This window comes from Balaenoptera borealis (assembly GCF_965194805.1).
Source record: "Balaenoptera borealis genome assembly, chromosome: 12".
Classification (NCBI taxonomy): Eukaryota; Metazoa; Chordata; class Mammalia; order Artiodactyla; family Balaenopteridae; genus Balaenoptera; species Balaenoptera borealis.
Genome location: NC_138869.1, coordinates 9,978,001 through 9,993,041, shown reverse-complemented (window position 1 = coordinate 9,993,041; position 15,041 = coordinate 9,978,001). Strand labels below are relative to the sequence as shown.

Genomic DNA, 15,041 nt, shown 5'->3' with positions numbered 1-15,041 from the left:
CCATACCTATACCTGTTAAAGTCTCAGCTCAGAAATGGCACTGTGCAGTGTCCTCCGTCTCCATTGCCAGAGCTAGTCACAGGGCCAGGCCCTAAGTCAATGGGGTTGGTCAGTATACCCTGCCTTCCTAGTGGGAGGTCCTGCAAAGTCGTATGGCAAAGGGCATGGACATATAATTCTATTAGAGGGAGGCAGTGCACAGTCAGGAAGAATAATTCATTCTATCACCAGAGAGTATCGTGAACTGCCCTCTGGGCCCAGACAGACCTGGCTTTGAATCTGAGCTCTGCCTGAAAGTTTTGCTTGCCCAAATCCTAGCCATGGTCTATGACCCAATGCAGTTCCCCCTATTTATTTGTTCAGTTATTCTATGACTTGCTCACTTGTCACATATTTATTTAAGGCCTACTGTGTGCTAGGGACTGGGGAACAAGGCAGACGAAGTTCCCCCTCCCTTGCATAGAACTTCAAGTCTAGATGGGGTCATGGTCAATAAACTAATTTCCTAAACGGTTACACTTGTAATAAGTGCACGAGGCAGGAGCTCAGTTGCTGTGAGAATGTTTAACAGGTAGGCCTGACCTAAACCAGGCTTCCTTGAGGAAGCTAAATAAGTCCTGAAGCATGGGTGGGAGTTAGCTAGACCAAGGGGGGGCAGAGCTGTTTGTGCAGAGGCCTGAGGTAGGAAGCAGCATGCTGCCTTTGTGGACTGAAAGAAAACCAGGCTAGCTGAAGCATGGAGGTCAAGAAAGACACAGAGCTAGGGCGTCAGCAAAGGCCAGGTCGTGCTGGGCCTTAGAGATCAAGTTCACCTTTTCCTGAAAACATCAGCCTACCAGGATCAAGCCTCTTCCTCAGCACTTACATCATGTTACTCCGTCTTACCTATTGGATTATGCATTCCTTACCACTGGGAGCCAGGTCTCTTATACTTTTATCCTTCATGCCTTATAAGTAATAATAGATAACACAGAATGCATCTAAGTACTAGTGTAGTTCATCAAGTTCGTGAAAAGTACTTGTGAAACTGTTTCACTTATTGGTTAGCCAGGCTTATGTAATTTTCTTTGTATGTTCAACTTAGTGTTCAACAATCAATATTGTTGATATTTTCATTCAACAAATATTTACTCATCACCCTCCTTACACCAGGCCATGGACAGAAGGCTAGTCCTAAGTGAAGAAGACATGAAAAGAACTGCTCGGCTACAAATACCATGCCTAATCCTGGGGTTGAATTAATTGAATAGGAAAAAACCTGACTTTAATAAATCAAATAACTATTTGAAGTCACCATTTTTTTTCCCCCAAAGGTAAGGCAATAAAATGTAGGATTGTGGAGCCACACTAGGGGTTTTAAAACCCAGCTCTGGACATCTGCTTCCAACCCTGAAGAGTAACTGATAGACTAGCTCTCCTACCATTATGCACCTAAACGTTCTGCACCTGGATAGACTATATAAAATGACTCTTCAGACACTGAACAATATGTAGTGAAAGACTGTGGTCTCAGAAAGAAGTGTTTGTCCCAATTTATTGCATGCAGACACTTTTTAGCCCATTGGCACTCCTTTGTGACTCACAATTCATCTGCCAAGACATTGTGGAGCCAGCAGGGGACAAAAGGTAAATTATAGAGCTGTTCTAAAGCCCCCATGAGAAATCCTGAGTCCCCACACTCAAAGAGAACCCAGGTTGCTGGGCAGCTTCTGCTTTTGGACAGGAAATGAAGCTTCACTACCACACATAGCTGTCACCCACCCCCCAAACAAATATCTAAACACTCCTAAGTCACTTTTCTAGTTCAAGGCAGCAAGTAGAGTTTTTTGGTTTTGAGGGTTTTGTTTGTTTTTAGTGCGTATACCCCTAAGAAGATTCAGGCAAGACTAGCAGTCATTCTAATCTTACATGAATTTATTAAATTATTTTTGTTCTAACATCCCATTTGGAGGTATTCTACCATAAGGAAGGGGAGGGGAGGGCAGCTTGGGAACAAGTGGGGAGAGACAGCCTGGCTGGATGGAGGGACTTAGGCAGGCAGAGGGCATTTTGATGAAGTTTCTTGGCCTCAGATTGTAGGAAAGAGCCAAAGGTACACAGTTTTCTCCAGTGTTCACCTTTTCTTACATGGGAAGTGCCCCCCACCCACTTTGGAACTAGGATCCGTGTGTCTCTGTTTGCTGCTCTGTCCAGCTTCAGGGACCCTGGGTGACAGGAAAGAGTGGTCTAGGTTGAAGAGGTGAAGAGGGTTGGAGGCACAGGCAGCAGAAGGCTAAGGCAGAGTGGTCATGACGGAGAGACTTCAGGCTGTACGCGACCGTGCGTGCACGCCTGCGGCGACCGGGAGATGCGGGCTCTGAGATCCCGCCTGTCCCTTTGCTTCAGACCCCCCTCTCTCTGGTGTGTCCCCAGAACGCCAGAGGGTTCAACATGAGCATCCCCATGCCGGGACACCCAGTGAACTTCTCCAGCGTCACCCTGGAGCAGGCCCGCAGGGATGTAGAGCGGCTGGAGCAGCTCGTTGAAGGCCATGATGTCGTGTTCCTGCTGATGGACACCCGGGAGAGCCGATGGCTGCCCGCCGTCATCGCCGCGAGCAAGAGAAAGGTAGAGTGTGGGTCCTCTGGTGGTGACTTAATGCATCATCTCCCCAGGGGGACGTGTACCCAGTCCTCCAGAGCAGAGGGTGCTTTGTGTGGCCTAGTGACCTGGTACAAGAGGGCTTTCTCCAGAGACTGTCTCTGCCTTATGCACCATCATCCAGCATAATTGTTACCCTTTACTGTTTAATTTTCATAACCACCCTGTGAGGTCCTTTACTGGAAGGGACACTCTACTTACAATAGAATGTAAGCTCCAAGAGGGCAAAGATTTTGCCTCATTCACTACTGTTGGGTCAGTGACAGCTTCAAGGGCCAAAAGAACTGAAGGGTTAAACACTGGGTTGGCCAAAAAGTGCCTTCAGTTTTAAGTAAAAATAAAAGACACATTTTTCATTTTCACCAAGAACTTTATTGAACAACGTATTCACCCTTTTGTTCCACTACCTTCTGCCATTTTTCAGGCAACTTCGTAATTCCATCTTCCTAAAACTTTTTATCTTTTTGAGCAAAGAACTGTTCCAGGTGCCTTTTATAGTCTTCCACAGAATTGAAATTTTCCATTAAGAGAATTTTGTAAAGACCTAAATAAATGGAAATCCGAAGGTCAATGTCTGGTGAATATGGCAGATGAATCAGAACTTCCCAGCCAAGCTGTAACCGTTTTCACCTGGTCATCAAAGAAACATGCAGTCTTGAGTTATCCTGATGGAAGATTATGCGTTTTCTGTTGACTAATTCCAGATGCTTTTCGTTGAGTGCTGCTTTCAGTTGGTCTAACTGGGAGCAGTACTTGTTGGAATTAATTGTTTGGTTTTCCAGAAGGAGCTCATAATAGAGGACTCCCTTCCAATCCCACCATATACACAACATCACCTTCTTTGGATGAAGACCGGCCTTTGGTGTGGTTGGTGGTGGTTCATTTTGCTTGCCCACGATCTCTTCCATTCCACATTATTGTACAGTATCTACTTTTCATCGCCTGTCACAATTTGTTTTAAAAACGGAACGTTTTCATTACGTTTAAGTAGAGAATCACATGCGGAAATACAGTCAAGAAGGTTTTTTTCGCTTAACTTACGTGGAACCCAAACATCAGAGCGATTCACATAACCAAGCTGGTGCAAATGACTTTCAACACTTGATTTGGATATTTTGAGTATGTTGGCTATCTCCCGCGTGGTATAACGTTGACTGTTCTCAATTAATGTCTTAATTTGATCGCTATCAACTTCAACTGGTTTACCAGACCGTGGAGCGTCGTCCAGCAAGAAATCTCCAGCACAAAACTTCTCAAACCACTTTTGACACATTTGATCAGTCACAGCACCTTCTCCATACCCTGCATAGATCTTTTTTTTTGCGTTTCGGTTGTGTTTTTACCTTTCTTGAAATGACAAAGCATAATATGCTGAAAATGTTCCTTTTTTATTCCATCTTCAATATTAAAATGGCTACACAAAAATTCACCAATTTTGATAAGTCTATTTTTAAACGCATGCTGATATGACAGCTGTCACATACAGTCTAACAAAATTGTTTCGAATGACGTTAAAGACAACTAAGTGCTCCTAGAGCCATCTTAAGGAAAAAACGGAACGAACCTTTTGGTCAACCCCATAAATCATGGTACATATGTGTGACGGAATAGTATGCAGCCGTTCACGGTTATGTCTTCAAAGAATTTTAATAACACGGAAAATACCACATTATGTTAAATAAGCAAGATATAATATTATATATATTTTTTATCAACTATGTTTATATATGTAAAGATATCTATGTTTATCAAAGGATGGCAAGAAGAAGGGAGAAAGGGAGGAAGGGAATGGGAGGGAAAGAGAGAAAATAACAGGGAAATACCTCAAACTATTAATAGTAATTGAGCTGTGAGATTGTGAGTGATTTTTGTTTTCTTTTCTGGTATGGTTTTCCTTGATTTTTTTCCAGCTTTCTCTCTAACCATAAATTTGGGAGAATAAGTTAAATTACAACTAAGAGAATTTCTTACAGTATAAATGAAAAAAATTGTCCTCAAAAACCTATGTGGGCGGCTTCCCTGGTGGCCCAGTGGTTGGGAATCCGCCTGCCAATGCAGGGAACATGGGTTCGTGCCCTGGTCTGGGAGGATCCCACACGCCACGGAGCAACGAAGCCCATGTGCCACAACTACTGAGCCTGCGCTCTAGAGCCCGCGAGCCACAACTACTGAAGCCCGCACGCCTGGAGCCCATGCTCCGCAACGGGGGAGGCCGCCGCAATGAGAGGCCCGTGCACCGCAGCGAGGAGTGGCCCCCGCTTGCCGCAACTAGAGAAAACCTGCACGCAGCAACCAGGACCCAATGCAGCCAAAAATAAATTAATTAATTAATTAATAAAAAAAAAGAAAGAAAGAAAATATTCAAAAGAAAAATCCTATGTGGAGGGTGAATTATATGGTATGTGAATTATATCTCAATAAAGCTATTATGAAAAAAAATCTCTGTAGAAATGACAGAGGACAGCATAATGCTGGAAAGAATGGGTTTGAGAACTATCGAGACAGTTTTATACACCTACCTTTTACCAGCTAAGCGACCTTGGGCAAGTTATGGAAGTAACCTCTCTGACTTTCAGTATCCTCATCTGTCAATAGGAAATGTTTGCTGGGAATTTTAAATGAAACCAAATGAGATAATTTATGTTAATAACTTGTTAAGTCTTTTGCACTTAATAAGCCCTCAGTCTTGGGTAACTTTTACCAACATTAGCTTCTAGAATCTAATTATAGTCATATGCAAACATTTATTGCAAACACTTATAAAACACATTTTTTAAGTGGACCAAATATGAAGTTAACCATGGCTTAAAATATGTGTCTCTTAACTCTAGCATTTTATTCCTTGAAACTCACAGCTGGTCATCAATGCTGCCTTGGGATTTGACACATTTGTTGTCATGAGACATGGCCTGAAGAAACCTAAGCAGCAGGGAGCCGGGGACTTGTGTCCCAGCCACCCTGTGGCACCTGCCGACCTCCTGGGCCCATCACTTTTTGCCAACATCCCTGGCTACAAACTTGGCTGCTATTTCTGCAATGATGTGGTGGCCCCGGGAGATGTAAGTGGATTTCTTTGTTATTACAAATATTTCCTACAACCATCTTGCCCACTAGAGTGGAGAGACCCAGTTCTTTCCTTTACAACTATTCAGATATTGTCTTTTAACAAAGAGAAAAATTCTCCATTTGGGAGGGGGCGGGGCATGGCCTTATCCCTCTATGAGCCTTGTTTGACATCATCGACTGTGTACAGCTCTTCCCTGTTCACCAATGTAAACGCAGCAACAAACCATTTTTATGGAAAGCTCAGCAAGGAAACTGCAGGCTAGATTGGTTCCTGGCAGCGCTTAGCGCTGTATCCTGTGTGTATCTTAGTGAAGAGGGCGTTAAATGAGGAGTCTGAAGACCCAGACTGCAGTCCAGGCTTGGACACTGCCTCACGGGATAATTCCAAATAAGTCTGTTAGGCTCCCTGTGCTTCTGCGGGATGGGACTGAGGCCCAGAAGGTTGTCAGACTCAGCATGTCAAAATACAGGATTTCCAGTTAACTCTGAATTTCAGGTAAATAGCGAATAATATTTTAGTATAAGTATGTCCCATGCAATATTCGAGATCTGTTTATACTAAAAGATTATTTGTTGTTTATTTAAAGTTCAAATTTAACCGGGCATCTTGTATTTTATCTGCCAACCCCAGTAGGGGGGGGGGACGAATACTTTCCCTGACTATTAACAGTGCACGGTGGTTCAAACATGGAAGTGCTCTGAGCAGCAAGCGCTACACTGTTCCAACGTAAGGTTCTGTGTTCTTAATGCTGCCATGGAAGCAGGGTGAGCAGGAATGGTCTTTCATCTGAAAAGGTGATCACTTCCAGTAAAACAAAGCAGAGGTGTTGTCTGTACCCTCCCCTCCATTTTCACCTTCTATTAAAACTTGTTCCTTACTAATTTACACCTCTTTTGGATGACTGGCTTTTGTGTCTTCCCAGTATAAAGAAAAAAATATCCTCTTATGTGAAGAAGGGTGGCTTTATTTCCATCATGGGTTATAATATACAGCTGACCCTGTTATTTCGTTATTACCAACAAGTAGGATTAAGGATCAGCTGCAGTAAAGTTACATCTGTTCACAAGGCAAAAATTTCAGAGTCAAAGTTATCCCTAACAACCCCTTAAATTTGCCCAGAGTTGGAAAATTAGAATTTCTTAGGTTGAACTAACGAAGGCTTGTGTTTGGAGCCACATTGTAGCAAAAATACTTGTTCTTAAGCCCTGAGATCACGCTCAGGGTGACAAGATGCCTCCACTGTGAGGGGCACATGGAAACAGAGGATGGCGGGGACAGCAGAGCAGTGCTCCTGCCTCCCGGGCACTCCGAGGGTTAGCGCAGTCACGGTGGCAGAGCAGGACCATTTGCTCTGTTCAAACGTTCTTCCTCTCTGTGCCTCTGGCTCTCAACTCACAAGCACAGTAGAGTTGAGTCGGTTAAGAGTGCATGATGCCACTCCGTGTATGAGGCAGCTAGGCCCCCCATCTTTAATTGTTTATAACTGCTAATCCTCTTTAGCGTATTACCTTATTTAGTTACCTAACTTGTATATTTTGTTTTTCTTGGTACTTGCAAGAAATGGTATTATGTGAGGCTGACTGATCTTTGCCAACAGTGAGCGTCTGGTATGTGATAGAGCTTTATTGTGGAGGAGTTTGATGCTTCACTCAGCTGGCATTGGGCGGAACAGAACTTTGCATTCACGTCAGTGACTGTTTCTCTGTAGTCAACCAGAGACCGGACCTTGGACCAGCAGTGCACTGTGAGTCGTCCGGGACTGGCCATGATTGCAGGAGCCCTGGCGGTGGAATTGATGGTTTCCGTTTTGCAGCATCCAGAAGGGTGAGTTTGCCTTTTAGAGATGGGTGTTTAAACAAAGAAAGCTTTTGTATCTCCCTTGGCCTTTTCTCAGTCTGAATTTTCTGAGAATTCTATTGCTCTTTCCATCCTCAAAAAAACAAGATTTTAAAAAAACCAGTCTGATTCTTTGGCCTGGAGAACTTGTCATTGTGATCTTTGGAGCTGTATCTCTGCATCCTTCTGGAACTGAACTCTCCTAGAGTTAATTGGTAATTGATAATAAGGAAGGATAAAAATTTTGGTAGTGGCCTTAGGACCTTCATGCATCTATTCTCTTAATATGTTTTGATCTCCTTAGCCCTGAGCATTTGTAAGGCAATACGTGAATCACGTATGATAGAAATTGCATTTAGCTGTATGTAACAGATCCATCTAAAGTGACTTAGCCAAAAGGGTACAGCTTGATTTTTCTCATGCGGCAAGAAGCTCAGAGGCAGCTTCCAGGGCTGGTACAAAGGCTCCGATATGCCATTAGGGACTGTTTCCTTAGCATTCACTCGGCCACTCTTAGCTCCCTTCCTTATGCTTGTCACCTGTAGTCACAAGATGACTGCTCTGCCAACAGTGTTGCTTCTGTGTTACACTTAAGAGGAAAGGAATGACCAAAGGATGAAAGTTGTGCTCAGCTGAGCCTGCCCCCTTTTAAAAGGCTCTCCGGGAAGACTTACTTATTGATTCTAAAACTCCTATATCACATGACCTTGCACTCGTAACTGCAAGGAAGACGGACAAATGTAGTCCTTTGGCTGGGCATGTTGCCTCTCTCAATGAAACTGTGATGAGATAGAAGTGGAGAATAGATTGGGCAGGCGCCCAGTACTGTCTGCACATTCATTTAAAAAAATTCTGTATGTATTTTAAACCCTAGAAGATATTATTATTGTTATATAGTTGGTATTCATTTCATTTTGCTAGTATTTTCCTTTTTGTTACTTTTCATTTCTTTCTGTGACCTTGAGCTTCCATCCAAGGGCATTTCCTTCTGCCTGAAGAATACCCTTTATTATTGCCTTTAGAAATGCTAGTGACCAAGATATTTCAGTTTTTGTTTGTCCAAAAATGTCTTTATCTTTATGCTTGAAAGCTATTTTTGCTGCGTACAGAATTCCAGACTGGTGGTAATTTCCCTTTAGCAAGTTGAGAGTGTACTCCTGTGGTCTCTGGCTGCCCTTATCCTGGTTGAGGAGTAAGGTGTGTATCTCGTTGCTACTCCTTTGATACAATTTGTTTTTCTCCCTCTTCCCCTACCCTCAGTTGCTTTTAAGATTTTCTCATTGTTTTTGGTTTTCAGAAGTTGGGAATACATACCTAATTCTGTTATTTATTATTGTATACCTATTTCTGTATTTATTCTGATTGTGCTTTTTAGTGCCCCTTGAATCCGTGGCTTGATGTTTTTCGCCCACTGTGGACAACTTTCAGCCATTATCTCCTAAAACATTGCTTCTGCCCCTTTCTTGATTCTTTCCTTTTGAGTCCCCAGTTGCATGTTAGAATCAGCCTATGCTCTTTTCTGTACTTTCCATAATTTTGTCTTTCCTTACTTCAGTCTGGCTACTTGGTTTTGGCTTATCTTCCAGTTTACTAATTCTTCCTTCTTCTGTGTCTATGTTTTAAACCATCCATTGAGTTTTAAATTTCATAATTATATGTTTCACTCTTAGAGTTTCCATCTGATCTTATTTTATACATTCCCCCCTTCTCTGCTAAAATTGTGATTTTTGGTCTTTTTCATTCTTTGAACACATTTGATCGTGTTTTTCTTTTAAGTCCTTATCAGTTATGTCCATTGATGGGATCTCCTATGAGCCTGTTCCTATTGTCTATTGTTTTTATTGGCTTTTGGTTATGTATTGTCTCCTCATATACCTGGTTTTGGTTTTTTTTTTAAAAAACAAAACCTTTTCATTATGGAAATTTCAAATATATATGAAAAGATATATAGATAGATAGATATAGATAGATAGATATAGATATCTTCTTTCTCACACACACACACACACACACACACACACACAATTTGTGTATATATGTAGAAACCACCTTGTATGCACCATCCAGCTTCAACAATTACCAGTCATCATTTATCTGTACTACTGTCCACAGTTTTTCTCCTTCCACTGACTTATTTTAAAGCAAATCCAAGACATAGCTTTTCATTCATAAAAATATATCTTTTTAGTATGTATCTTTACTATTTTTACATATAAATACAAATAAAAGGCAATTCCCTAATATTACCACATATCCAATCAATATTTAAATTTCCTCAATTCCTTGTATCTTCTTGGTTATATTTGATTGAGTACTGGACATTATATTTGAAAAATTACAGAGATGTGATTTACATTTCTTTCTGGCAAACTGCTAGGCCAAGGGGACTACCATCCTAGAACATTTTATCCAATTAGGGCTTATCTATTTCCGGTTCACCGTTAGTCTGAGGATGCACCCCTGTATGATCCCAACCCAAAGCCTGGGATATTTTCCATGGTTCCTCCTTATTGGCAGACCTCAACTCTGGATTTTCCCATCAGCCTCATGAGTCAGTGAGTATCACTGTTCAGCTTCTGATCTTGTGGCCACTGCTTTTGGACATTGGCAATCATTTTATGGGGGAAAACTCCCCTTGCAAATGCCTGGTTTACCTCTGTGGGCTTCCCTCCTCTTATAAACCTTAGCTCTGTAATTCTCCCCTGCTGTGGTAGCTCTCTGATGCTTTCAAACAGAGGTTTGTATACTTTGTCTGGCTTTCCCATTTGTTCTCAATGGGGGGACTGGTCCTGACCACTTAGTCCACCAATGCCACACCAGTTATAAAAATATTTTTTAATTTATTAAGCACTCATAGGGTTAGGCTTGCATGTGAGAGGAAGGCAGGGAGTAGGCTGGTGTGTTTTGTTTCAACTTGACCTTGGGCCTTTCGGTAGTCTCTATGTGTAACGCATTGTATATATGTTATATTACAGATATAAAAATTAGCACAATTGTGGTCTAGACACCCTCTCTTCTCCAAGCAAGGAGAAGATCTTACTTTATGACTTATAAACAACAGAAGTAATTCATCTTATAATAAATAAAAGTGAGACAAAAATTAAATTAATTGTAAAAAATAGAGTCAGTAATTTAGAAAAAGAAAGAAGGAAGGAAAAGAAGAGAAAAGGAAAGGAAAGAAAATGAAGAAAAGAGAGAAGCAAAAGAAAACTTAATAAACAACTTAAGACTCTCTCAATATCCGCTGGAGACTGTGCTGTCGAGTGTGATATAGTGAAGGCAGAGTGGAGCCAAACAGGTATTTACACCTGACTGTGTGACAAACGCATTGTGATTTATCTTATTTTCAACCCTTACATAGTGCTTACGTTGTGCTAGGCATTATTCTAAGCACTTTACAAATAGTAATTCATTTAATCCTCATAGCAAACAGATTAGGAAAGAACTCTTATCTGTCCCATTTTTGATGGGGAAATTGAGGCATAGCGAAGATAACTAAGTTGCTGAAATTCACGTAGCTGATAAGTAGTAAAGCTGGGATTAAGCACAGCCCAGTTTGGCTCCAAACTCTGTTTTTAATCACTCTGCTATGCTGTTTGTAATACAGGCAGGAAAGAATTGAATTTTTGAAAGATTTGCTTTTCCAGTTCTCAGAAATCAACATGAATATTCTATTTACTGTATAACTCAGAGTTCTTCTCCGAAGTTGAAAAGACAGCCTCTGTACAATGTTGGTAGCATACGTAACAGTATAGATGCTTCAGAGCTAAATGAAAATAAGCAGCTTTTTTTGTCTTCCTCTCATCTTTGTCATCCCCCTGGCACCTATGTTTATTGTGGCCCCCTGACAGGAAGCATTTGGGTTAAAATCTTTCAGAGCTGGCTCTGAGTCCTTGACACTGACCACTCTGTCTTCCACATTTGCCTTGGTCATAGGCTAAAACCAGGGTCTGTGTCACGTCTCTTCTGTTACATAAGTAAACATCAGACTGTTATTCCGGAGGGAGTATTCGTTCTGCCCAATTAGTCCCTCGCTTTTCTTTCTGCTTCCTCCATCGTGGTAGCATTTACATCACCTCAGCAAGTTAAGGTTGGAACGTTTTCTGTTTCAAAATTTCAATTCAATTCAACAATGTGCTGCGGTGTTTTACAAGACTATTTCAGAGTAAGGGAATTAACATTAGCCAGACGTTGCACTTGGCAATTTATCTAACTTATTCCTAATTCATTTCTCACAACTGTCTTATTCCTATTTTATAGGTGATGGACCTGAAGCACAGAGAGATTAAGCAACTTGCCTGTGCTCACAAGCTCTGGTCTTTCTGACTCTAAAACACAAGCTTTTTTTTTTTTTTTAAACTATTCTTCTGCCTTCCTCCCAGGGAAATTAGGGGTTTTTTTCCTAGCTTATGCTGCCTAGCAAGGGGCATTTCGGTTATCCTTATAAATCTCATGTGGACCTCCTCCAGATCGTCCTCACAGGAATTAAGCATAGATTTTTATGAAATGAGCAGCTCTGATGGTTTCCTTTCCTCAGGGGCTACGCCATTGCCAGCAGCAGTGATGACCGCATGAATGAGCCTCCAACCTCTCTCGGGCTCGTGCCTCACCAGGTTAGTGACTGGGAGTGAAACCACAACTCTGGACCCGATCCCAGTGGTGCAGTGGGAAAGTATTTGGGGTCATCCCTGCCCACCTCTTCTCCACCCTCTCTACCCTCCAGCTTCCCTGGAATTTCAGTGGGAGTTCCTTATGAGCACCTGGAGGAGATCCCATTCTGCAGGATGGTGTCGAGATGAAATCCTGAACAAGCAGCATTACCCAGAGTCTTGATTTAGCATTTAGCATGTTGACTAGGGGCCTAGCGATGGAGTAGAACAAGAGAGAACGGGCTTTGGAACCAACCAGACAGCGGCTTAAATCCCAGCCCTGCAGCTATTAAGATGGCCTTCCTTGGCCAAGTCATTAAACTTATCTGAGCCTTAGTTTTCTTATCTAGAAAATGGAGGCAAGAATACCGACCTCAGCTGGTAGCAGTAGAGATGAGAGATGTTATATAGAAAAGGCTCAGCGACAGTGCCTGGTACGTCACAGCCCTCAGTAAATGGTGCTGCTAGTTTTGTTGCTGTTGTTTATTATTACTGACTCCTTAATAATAATTAAGAAATAATAAATAGTAGAAGCCTTTCTGGGCATGCATGGGAAGGCCATTAGAAGTGCACAGTGTCACCAGACAGTGGGGTGTCTTTTCAGAAAAAGAATCTGAAGCATCATAGGGAAGGTCCACCCATAGAGAGTGAGAGAGAAAAAAAGCAGTGGAATGAAAATGTTAAATTCGTGTTGCCTCTTCACCAGTTTTTGTCACTATGCTTTTGGAGGTTTTCTGGTCTTACTTTTCGGAAATCATTTCTCTGGGTTCCGTGTGCGTATCTCAGTCTGTAGCAGGAAGGCTGTCTAGTTAGCGGAGCAGTGAGAGCACCCGACAGTCCCATCTGGGGGCTTGTGAAGACAGACTCACAGACGCGTGCAGAGAGCGGGGTAACTCACGCAGGTCGCGTTCGTCTCTCTCTCTCTGCCTCCGCACACCTGCCCTGTCATTTTCTGGTTGAGGGTCTGAATCAGAAGAGGGGAAATTACTTGTCCACGGTCATAGAGGTAGTGGATATGCCGAAATCCATACCTAAACTCGGCACTCTGACCAGGGCTGCGTATGAGGTTTTGTGAGTGGAAATAGCCCCGGCCTGCATTTTGGGAGAGTTTGCTTTGAATCCCTGCTCTGGGCCACTTGTACTACGTCACCTGTCATGGATTTGTGTTAGGTCACTTACCTCCCTGGGCCTCAGTTTCTGTATCAGTAAAAGCAGGTGCTTTACCTTGTGTCCAGAATTGTCTATGACGAGGCTTGGTAAAGCACACAACACCATGCAAATGTGACTTTTCCAGCCTGCCTCACTCAAGGTGGCATTTATTTGACATGAATGGGTTAACCTTTTCTGCAGAAACACTTCAAGTAGGACCCACTAGGCCCTGTAATAAGCCCCCATCATGAGGAAGCTGTCCCCCAGAGCCAGCCTCTTCTGTGGACGCGCTCATTTGAATCCGCACCCTCGTCCCTTCTCACATGTCTCCTTCCCTTTCTTCTGACCTTGAGATGTGCCCTCATCTCCTTTACAGATTTCATGCTGAGAAGGGCCTTAATTAAATTTTCAGTCATGCCCCTGCACTGGTTTCCTTCTTTAAGTCCTTTATGTTAAATTACCGCAGTTGTAGTTTTCTCAGTGCTGAGGCCAGAGGGCAAAGCAGTCTCTTTATAGAAGGGGTCCGGTGTCAAAATGCATGTGCCCATGTTTTTAAAGTACTATGGCAACTAATCCCTCTCAGTGTTATTTACCCCCATGGAGCCTCGCAATTGTTTGTCATTCACCCACTCTTCTAGTTCTTTCTCCTCGTTTTCAAATGTCTGAAGGATTATTTTGGTTGTTGGCCATCTCTTCATTTGGCCTTTTCAAAGTCTGAAGAATAATGCAGCCATATATGGGAAAAGCCCAGTGCGTGCGTGTGTGTGTGTGCGTGTGTGTGTGTGATTACTTGCTTACATTATTTCAAGTTTCAAGCCTTTATTTTTAGCTACTTTCTAAAAAAGACAGCAGAGAAAGAGCTTTAAAATTAGTCAGGGTTGTGTGGTCCCTATTTTATAAGGCTTTAAATTTCTTCTTTTTTTTTTCTTTTTGAAGTGGAGTGAGTGCATTTATGCAACTGTGTTTTGATTAGGGGACCACCGTTTCCACAAAAACACTGGGCTGTGTTGCAATGCAGACTCAGCACTTACCCCCTCCTTTTCCTGGCTCTCTGAGACAAATGACTTCCTGTCGGAGAGGAACTCGGTAAACCCCTTTGTGTGCTTTGTATACAGAGAATAGCCAGTGACGTTCCCTGGGCTCGTTTTTTCTCCATTCCCCAAAGGACAGTGTTTATTAATTGGCCCCTGTGGAATGAGATGTAGTAGAAAAGTGATAGTCCTTGGACGGAGAATCACAAGGCCCCCCACCAGCAACTCATTGTTTAATCTGGGGAAAGTTGCTTAACTTCGCCCATGCTCTCTGCTTCTCAGCTCTCCCCGGTGTCAGACCTGGGAGGCTTGAGGATTACTTAGTCCATCTCTCCGTGGGACCACAGGCAGAATTTGGCTTATCCAGAGATTGGCCAAGTGCAGAAAAAGCCTTGATTAGTCCCTGAAATTCAGTGATATTCAGCCTGAAACAACCTCTTATTGCATTTGAAAACCGTGAAAAAAACCATTTGAAGGTGAGAAAATCGGCTTATGGGTTTGTTCTTTTTAAAAAGTCTCTGGCCCACTGTGTGTGGATGGGATTCTGCAAGCAGGCAGCAATGAGTATAAGCCACTTTCTGTCTATAAAGGGAATGGTTTTTTAATTTGTCATTTTTATCTATATATAAAATATACACAATCACACAAATCATTAAGTATACAACTTGG

The 15,041-nt window shown here is 42.4% G+C and overlaps 1 protein-coding gene across 10 annotated transcripts in view; it reads left to right on the top strand.

Annotated features, from left to right (window-relative positions):
• ATG7 (autophagy related 7) overlaps window positions 1-15,041 on the top strand; it is a 237,849-nt gene that overhangs the window by 55,885 nt on the left and 166,923 nt on the right. For 7 of the 10 annotated variants that reach the window (XM_082345567.1, XM_082345568.1, XM_082345565.1 and 4 more), the window contains 4 exons: window positions 2,413-2,607; window positions 5,496-5,699; window positions 7,416-7,531; window positions 12,081-12,156. In XM_082345567.1, coding sequence (XP_082201693.1) covers window positions 2,413-2,607; window positions 5,496-5,699; window positions 7,416-7,531; window positions 12,081-12,156 — 591 coding nt within the window. The remainder of the gene's footprint in view (window positions 1-2,412; window positions 2,608-5,495; window positions 5,700-7,415; window positions 7,532-12,080; window positions 12,157-15,041) is intronic. The other 3 variants (XR_014232333.1, XR_014232334.1, XM_082345569.1) reach the window with 1 other exon arrangement.